Source organism: Engraulis encrasicolus, chromosome 5, assembly GCF_034702125.1.
Source record: "Engraulis encrasicolus isolate BLACKSEA-1 chromosome 5, IST_EnEncr_1.0, whole genome shotgun sequence".
NCBI classification, from domain to species: domain Eukaryota; kingdom Metazoa; phylum Chordata; class Actinopteri; order Clupeiformes; family Engraulidae; genus Engraulis; species Engraulis encrasicolus.
In genome coordinates, this window is record NC_085861.1 from 53,763,822 (window position 1) to 53,772,810 (window position 8,989).

At 47.5% G+C, this 8,989-nt stretch overlaps 1 protein-coding gene across 1 annotated transcript; it reads left to right on the plus strand.

Annotated features, from left to right (window-relative positions):
• The first annotated feature begins 1,183 nt into the window (after positions 1-1,183).
• nrsn1 (neurensin 1) lies at positions 1,184-7,629 on the plus strand. The gene is made up of 3 exons (XM_063198336.1): positions 1,184-1,281; positions 4,247-4,444; positions 6,840-7,629. Exons 2-3 carry the CDS (start codon positions 4,256-4,258, stop codon positions 7,287-7,289), a joined length of 639 nt encoding a protein of 212 aa, XP_063054406.1. The 5' UTR covers positions 1,184-1,281; positions 4,247-4,255; the 3' UTR covers positions 7,290-7,629.
• The last annotated feature ends 1,360 nt before the right edge of the window (positions 7,630-8,989 follow it).

The window sequence follows — 8,989 nt, forward strand, 5'->3', positions numbered from 1 at the left end:
AGTCTACATCTGGTGAGCGGTAGGAAAGGAGGATCAAGACACACGTGCTCTGACGGAAAAAGATGAGACCATGAATAGTAATGAAGGCACAATACTCTTTGGAGCAAAATAAACATTAGTGGGTGAGCTACGTTGACTATTGGTTAACCCAATAGCCTAGACTGGCATCTGGTAGGTCTAATAGGTAGACTAGGCCTATATGTTGCTCATAATACAATCTCCTTCCTTAGCCTTAGTGCAGGCATTTGTAGCAAAAAGGTGCTCGCTTGAATCTGAGAGTTGTGAAAATGTAGCCTAACTGCTTGAAGTCATTCACACGATTGGCTCTCTGAAAAGACACAGTGACTAATGCAAGGTTCGCGGGAAGACGTCAGTAAACTCCCTATAAATAGCCTGCTTGTGCATTGAAAATTCCCATGTGCGTGCTGCAGCTACGTTTCAATTTTACATTACAAAATACTTGAATGAGTCCTTTCGCCAGTTTGAGACGTGTCCATCGATTGCTTGATGATTTACCCGAACCCATAGTTGAGAGAAATAATTGAGACCCCAGAGCTGCCCCTGCCCAGGGTCCTTGTTCCTATGGAAACAAAGAGGGTGGATCAAGTGTTTCCCGAGATAATCAGGAACATGATGTGTGGGCCCTCTAATGACTGATTCAAATGCATACCCGTTACCAACGTTTGAATAGCAATTAAAGCATCTGAGTGTAAATGCGCCTCAGTGGTAGAACTGCAGAAAGGACACACACGCCAACCATAACGTCTCCTGTCTTCAGTGTTTGGACGCTTTGAATAATGATCACCATTTCCACGATGGCAATAACACACAGTGGAGAGAGGAAGCAGCTATTCTCTACACCTACCCACCGTCGTGGTGACCTTGGAAACAAACCTGTTCGTCACACTTCATGCACACCTGACATAGCCTAGAATACGAAGCATTCCAGATGGTTTTAACTCATTTCAGACTAGCATGCACGTTTTGAGCTGTGAAGCATCATTTTAAACAGATACTGACTATTTTCCATATACGCATGTACTAAACGGACACGAATTACTATTACGTCCAAAACAAATAAAGGTCTTCTGCTCTGTCGTTGACGCTCCCCCCTCCTGCCCCCTCGGCTTGGCTGGTGGTGTCCTCTCCGCGCATGCGTCAAGAAGCTCTGGAGCGTGTGAATCATCGTCAGCATCAGCAGCGAGAAAGCGAGCGCCAGAGTGATGGGACCCGTGTGAAGTACCAGCCACACCGCGTCACTCTCCAGGCAGGTCAGGACAGGTAGGCTACCCGTTCTTTAGTAATGTTGACTGGGGACAGGTCCAGGTCTTTCTTGGGAAGGCATACGGGCAAAACGTCAGCTGTAGCCTCAGACGCAAAACTAACTAAGGTGTGCGACTGCCTTGGCTTGGACACATTGACAAATAATGCTGTACTACTGTATACTGTGCCAAATGGGTATTTTGAATGCGGTGGTAATTCCGTTCCTTTGTAGGATAATTACGGGTGCAGCATTTCTCTTTTCGTGATAACCCAGCTTGAAGCTGTCTGTTGGCACAGTTCTTTAGACCCTGGCGGTCTCCAAACATGTTCTATCTGTACAGCTGTTTTCTTTTACGGATCTACTTTAGAACCTCTGACTTTCACTAAGTACTAGTACTACATCTACTTGTGTCTTTTGAAAAGAAAAAAGAGGCGTCGAGTACCGACACATTCTCCGAATGGCGTCATCTTTTAGTCTCAAGCTGATGTGTTTGGTACCATGGACAGCACATTGTCAAATGACGCGCGCATGCGCGTCTCGTATAAAAAGAGCTCGTTACGTTTTCGTGTGATTTTTCCATAGCATACTCCTTCCTCCTCCGCACACAATTAGAGAGCATCAAGGGAGATCTCTGTTATCCTTGTCAATATGAAAAATATGTCTTTACCTAAACGAGTAGGACAAGATACTAAGTTTGACAGCTGCAAAATAGCTGTCGGACCTAGGTAAAGCTGTACAAGGGACATCATCTAAACATGACGTCATTGCCATATTAAAATAAGTTGTAGGCCTACACATAACTTAATTCAGTTTAATTGCACTCGTGGATAAGACGCAAGATCACCATCCCTGATTCCCCACAGACCTCTTAATGCTGTCAGCCTAGTATGCTTTACTTAGGAAAATGTCACATTAAAGCGATACATACCATTTCTGGAAGTAAGCTCATTTTACTCCCCAGCAGCTAGCTGAACCTAGAAGATTCAATACTATATGTCAGCTTGTGGGTAGAATTTGAATGGCCAGACTGGAACATGAGAAGATAGAAGGTAAAACACAATAATATATCTGAAGGGGAGTGAGCTTATCTCCAGAAATGTCACAGTATCACTCAAAATTACACTAGCACACACTTTTATTCTTATCCTTATAATTTTATCCATAGCCATTCACGATAGCTGATGTGAAGAAACAGCAACATACAATGTCTGGAGAGAATAGAGAACATTACATGGCTAAATCTGCCTCAGCGTTCAGTTATACGAGAAAACTGAAAGAGAAGAGAGCAATGGAGGAGATGGAGATGGACTAGGAGACATGGAAGAGATTGCAATCACACGAGTAGCAGATGAGAGGAAAGGACTATCCATGAAAGGCCGTTTCTCAATAGTGGTTGTGCAGGAGAGAGAGAGAGAGAGAGAGAGAGAGAGAGAGAGAGAGAGAGAGAGAGAGAGAGAGAGAGAGAGAGAGAGAGAGAGAGAGAGAAGACAGACTGCAGATGGCTGAGTCCATCCCCCATTTCCCCTCTCTTCAGGACATCAATGAGCTGAGATCAAATTAGCCTCCCGGACACCCCTCACCCTCGTGTCCACCTCAATCACATCCTCTTGCTGTGTGTGTGTGTGTGTGTGTGTGTGTGTGTGTGTGTGTGTGTGTGTGTGTGTGTGTGTGTGTGTGTGTGTGTGTGTGTGTGTGTGTGTGTGTGTGTGTGTGCTGAACTGTGTGCTGTGCGTCCATTCTGAACTGTAGTATTCTGTGTCTTTAAACTGTGGTGTTTGAGCTGTAATGTTCTGCCCAGAGATATACATAGGCCTATACTGTGCTACATATGTCTTGTGTGCTCTCCTTTTGGTGTTGTGCTGTTCTGCTATTTCATTTTCTGTTATGCTATGTGTGCCTGTGTTTTATCCTGTGCAATGGGAATGAGAACTACATTGTATGTACTTGGCTGTACTGTGTGTTGTTTTACTGTGCTGTGTGTTCAGAGCTATTCTATGCTACACTGGGAGTGTTGAGACCTGTGCTATGTTGTGTATGTGTTGAATGTCACGTCATGTTTGCATGTACAGTGGGCCTATGATGTGCTACTGCCCCGTGTGTTGACAGCTCTACAATGTTGGGGCAAGGTGCATGTTCTGTGGTGGGCTGTGTTGTGCTGAGCTGAGTGCTGTGTGTTACACTATGCTGTGTTGTGTAGGCTACTGTGTGCTATAGGCCTACTACTGTATGCTGTGTACTGTTTTTGTGTGCTATCTGCTAAGTGTTGTGTGTCTTGTGGGTTGCTTGGTTTGGTTAATCTCTCTTGTATGTTATTGGGAAGGCTATGCTGTTCTGTCTTTTTGTATGCTAGTCAGGGGGGGGGGCATTTCTTGAAACCATAGGTGCTAACAATATTAGCTACTTCGTTGTTTGCAATGCAATTTCCCATTGGCAACTACCCAAGTTGGTAACTGGCTAACATGTATGCTTTCGAGAAATGCACCCCTGTTTTGTATGGTTTGCAACCACTGGCCTGTGTTGACTGTGAACACTCAGGGTCCGAAGGATTTGAGGACAGCGTGCTTTCGAGAGAAAAGAAGAGAAGCATCCCCGAGCAAACACTGCAGTGGCCTGTCCCACTGATAAGCATGGAGGATGCCCTTCACAGAATCATTTGGACAGAGAGAGAGAGAAACACACAGAGAGAGAGAAACAGAGAGAGAGAGAGAGAGAGAGAGAGAGATAGAGAGAGAGACAGAGAGATGCACAAACGTACACACACTGTTTGTGTGCAGATGTTAAGTTATATATACATCAAAGACCATGAGTCAATGTTTATCAGAGTTACTGAGTTGATATGTTGTGTGTGTGCGTGTTTTGTGTGTGTGTGTGTGTGTGTGTGTGTGTGTGTGTGTGTGTGTGTGTGTGTGTGTGTGTGTGCGCGTGCGTGTGTGTGTGGGTGCGTGCGTGCACATGCATGTATGTGCATGGCTCCCTGTGCAGGCGTGAAGGATGGCGTCCTGCTCTGAGATCTGTGGCTCCGAGTACCAGAGTGCGTCCGCGGCGAACGGCGGGCATCAGTATGGCGTGCGCTCCTACCTGCACCAGTTCTACGAGGAGTGTGCCGGCTCGCTGTGGGACCGGGAGGCCGACTTTCAGACCCAGAGATCGCCCAGCCGGTGGAGCTCTGTCCTCTGGAAGGTGAGGTGGTGCTCAGTCACAGCCGTTTCAAGGTATTTCTGGGGCAAAGAGACACTTCAGGTAGCCTGATTATCATCGACTTACAAATCTCTGTTCGACACTTGGTCTGACCTCGAGCATAACGATTAACGTTTCCCAAACGGCATGGTTGACATTTTCTTAGTCCCAAATAGAATGCCTCTGCTTAAACCATGTCACTGCTGTAAACACGGGCTGTTACAGCTGCTCGAAGTTGATTGGATCCAGAGAAAGTGGGTGGAGTTCTTGATTTTCCAGGAGCTCAGAAATGATATTTACATTGCTCGTGGCCTGACCAAGTGATGCGGCTGAAGGTGATGAGTCACTAGGAAGGCATAGCCTGGCTAGTTTCAAGACATTTTTGGGACAAAGAGAGTCTTTAGGGTCCTTTAGGGCCACCTCAGGAGAGATTCCGATAGCAGTATCCTTGCACTTTTTTGGTCATTGAATTTAGAGATGTTGCCACACTGGCAGAGTTGTTGTTGCTGTCATCTGAATACAAGTTACACCCCCAGTCATTACCAGGGCCCCCCATTTCAGATGGGAGCCCTAGGCAGTTGCCTAGTTTGTTTGCCTGGTTGTGACGGGCACACGCTAAGCCTACTCAAAGATGTTCAATATGGTGACCAAGAGAAATCGTACTACTACGTGTCACCAATGCAACAAAGCTCAAGTTGAAGATCAAGTTTTCAGTCTCCTAAATGGGCGTGACTTTCTCACTAAACATCATACATTCTGAAGGCACGATTGTTTCCTGGGCTCCTAAAAGGGCATGACTGCCATAGGACGATTAGCTTAGAGCCTTACAAGCCTTCATATTGATTCTGGAAGAAACTCCTTGCGAACCGTTTCTTCCTTCTTTCTGTCATCTGAGGCCTACCCATAAATAGTTTTCACACCCCTGTAGTATACTATAGAATGTGTATAACTGCATGCAATCAGGACCGCTGACAGCTTTGGGCCTGGGACAAAGTCTTCTGAAAGGGCCCCCTGCCCAATACATACCACAATGTAATATGGACCCCATTCTGGGCCCCCTTTCTCCATGGGCCCGGGACAACTGACCCGTCTGTCCCCTCCCTGTCACCTTTCCTGTGTATAGTACATGTGAAGAAAATTAAAATAAAGTTAACTTTGTCTTAAGTGGCATCACTGCTGGTCCAGCCATTTGTGTGGTTGAGTGTGGCCCTGTGGTTAACTGTGCCATTTTCATTAAGTGCAAGTTAGGGAAATGTGGAGATGTGTCCTAGCTAGTATGAACTAAACAGGCGTAATTCACCTCGCCGTGTGAAAATGAAACATGTTCATGGTAAATACTTTGTAACAGCTAAGCATGTTTAGATTTGTTTTTAAATGTTAATAGCCTCAACTGAAATTGAAAAAGCACGGTCTGACTTTGTAAAAAAACACCTTTTGTGAAGCAAAAGGTAATGCACTAGAAGGGCCCTCCATCCCAGTTTTAGTTGTGTGAGTGCTTTTATTTGATACTGGGGGTAAGTAAATACGGTACGAGTGATAATGAACACCTGACAATGGTGTACCTTAAATTTGCTCTGGTCACATGCTTTGTCCCATGTTATTAAAAAGGAACCCAAGGGTCACTAATGATGGCCATGGTTAATTCTGCTGCACAACAGGATTAGTGAGCAGATTTAATTAGAGTGGATTATTGTGTGATCCAAAGTTATGTAACAGCCACTCTCCATGTCTGCATCTAACTACGTCTCCTCCACTTTTCTTTTTTTATGTCCATCATGTCCACTCCATCCTCCTCTCATCTCATGCTCCTCTCCTCACCCATCATCATCATCCCCCTCTCCTCTCTCCCTCTCTTCTCCCCTCCTCTCCACTACACCACTCTCTCTCACACACATCTCTCTTTTCCCACCTTTATTCCTCTCTTTTACACCATTCCTCTTTCCTCTCCCCCCTCTTCTCCTTTCATCTCCTGTCCTCTAACATCTTCCCACCATCCTCCTCTAATCTCATCTCCTCTCCTCCCCTCTCATCATCTCCTATCATCCTCTCCTCCTCTCCTCTCCTCCTTCTAACATCCTGTTCTTCCGCCTCTTATCTCCATCCTCTTTCTCCACACTCACCCCTCACCTCTCCCTTCCTATCCTCTCCTCTCCTCTCCTCTCCTATCATATCCTCCCCTCTCCTCTCTCCAACCCTCTCATCTCCTCTCCTCTCCTCACCTCTCCTCTCCAATCTCTTCTCCCCATCCCTTTCTCCTCTCCTTGTCCCCCATCCTCCATCCATCCTCCATCCCACCTCTTCACCCCCTCTCATCTCCTACCACCTTTCCTCTCTCCACCTCCCTCTCCATCCCTCCTCCACCCCTCCTCCTCCTCCTCCTCTCCTCCTCCTCTGGCAGGTCTGTGTGATTCTCGGCGGCATGCTGATGCTGGCCGGCCTGGTGGTGCTGTTTGTGGGCTACGCCACCAAGCCGCGCATCGAGGCCTTCGGCGAGGACGAGCTGCTGTTCGTGGACGAGCGCGCCGTGCACTTCAACCGCGCGCTGGACGCCTGCAAGCTGGCGGGCGCCGTCCTCTTCTGCGTGGGGGGCGCCGGCATGGCGCTGGGCCTGCTGCTGGCCGTCTTCACCCAGGCCAGCGTCTCCAAGGAGGAGCAGCAGCTCCAGCAGCGCTTCAGGGACCGGCTGGCCGAGCTCCAGTCCGCCATCCACCCCGTCACGCGGGCGCCAGGGGCCGGCTCCACCTCCAGCACCGGGGCTGTCGCTGCTCCGACGCCCGGTGAGGCCAAGGTGCCCGTGACACTCTCCAGGGTCCAGAGCGTGCAGCCTGGGACAGGCTCGGGGACCTGACCGGAACCAGAGTGGCGCGGAGCGGCAGGAGCTAGAGCAGTAGAAACAACCAACCAACAGCTTAGAACTACACACCTGCACAAACACACATGCAGTAACACACTACTAATACATAGAAGAGCATACACATTGACACATACACATACACACACTCACACTCACACACATACAGTACACGCAAACATACAGTAAACACACACTCACTCTCACACACACACACACACACCCAAACAAAATAAGCGCTGGCCACAGGAAAAACTTCCACCTTATAGTTGCATATACAAGCTTTTCACTCATAGTCTTGGATACACACATCTGATCATCCTTCACATCAGTGGAAACACACACACACACACACACACACACACACACACACACACACACACACACACACACACACACACACACACACACACACACACACACACACACACACATCCAAGAAAAATGATCCAGAATTCAGATGCACATTTTCCAGCTTACTTGGCCTGGCCAGTATGAAATAAAGTGCTCCCCAATAATATAATATTTCAGCTCCACTACATACCCCAGATAGTCTAAAGCTGTCATATAGAAAATAATAAACGGTTAAAAATAAAATACGGTTATGCCTATTGCCTAACATGCAATACCTACAGTGCTACTAAAGAGCTTTACTCAAGCCCTAAATACACACGCATTGCAAATATGAAACCAAGACTTGGCTGCAGTTAACAAAATAAATGTAAAAGTGTAGTGCATGACATAACAGTCCAGTATATCTGAATTTACCACCGCAATAGACTCTAGCTACGGTCTGTATTCAGACAGTGAACAAAAAAAACACTCAGGCCTTTGAGAATATAATTATGCGATTCAACTTGACATGCGGATGATGTAACCTGACTGACACATGCCACACCATTGAAGTTTTCACCGCCCACGACTCCACCACCGCAGGCGGGCAAACGTTATAGGCTGTCTGACCTGTCAATCACAAAGAGTCAGGTTGTCGCACTCCCACACTGCGTCAGCGACCGGCTATGAGGTCCCGCCCAGACGGGACATCCATCTGTAATCTCTACCGCATTAGAACTAAGGCCCACCTGTCAGCAGCCACTAGACACACCCTCTTACTGACACACTTATGAACACACACACACACACACACACACACACACACACACACACACACACACACACACACACACACACACACACACACACACACACACACACACACACTCCCTGTCGCGTATGCACATAAACACTGCCTTTTACACCGGCACATATTAAAACACACAGACACCCCTACACATACACACACACACGCACAGGCACACTTATACTGTACACCATGTCGTGCCTGGATATACAGGTAGTCTACTGTATATAACACACACTCGCAGGTACACACATCCACAGACAGACATAAAAGACGCGGGCACGCATGATCACACACACACACACACACACACACACCAGACACACGTACATGCGCGTCCAGATGGGTCCAGGTGCTCATCTTCTCCCATTTCCAGTGTTGCTGCTGACTGCTGTCTGGTGCTGTCAGTCTGCATCTGGGGAGCTGGAAATAGACCTGCGCAGTCCGCAAGGTCCCGCTATGTAGGGAGGACACACAGCTGCTGACTCAGCCCTCAGATCAGTTCAACCACCCAAACTCTCCTCTCCTCTCCTCTCCTCTCCTCTCTTCTCTTCTC

Coding starts and splice junctions, on each gene's coding strand:
- nrsn1 (XM_063198336.1), top strand. CDS start 4,256: ATGGCGTCCTGCTCTGAGATCTGTGGCTCCGAGTACCAGAGTGCGTCC. Junction 4,445..6,839: donor GGAGCTCTGTCCTCTGGAAG/GTGAGGTGGTGC, acceptor CTCCTCTGGCAG/GTCTGTGTGATTCTCGGCGG.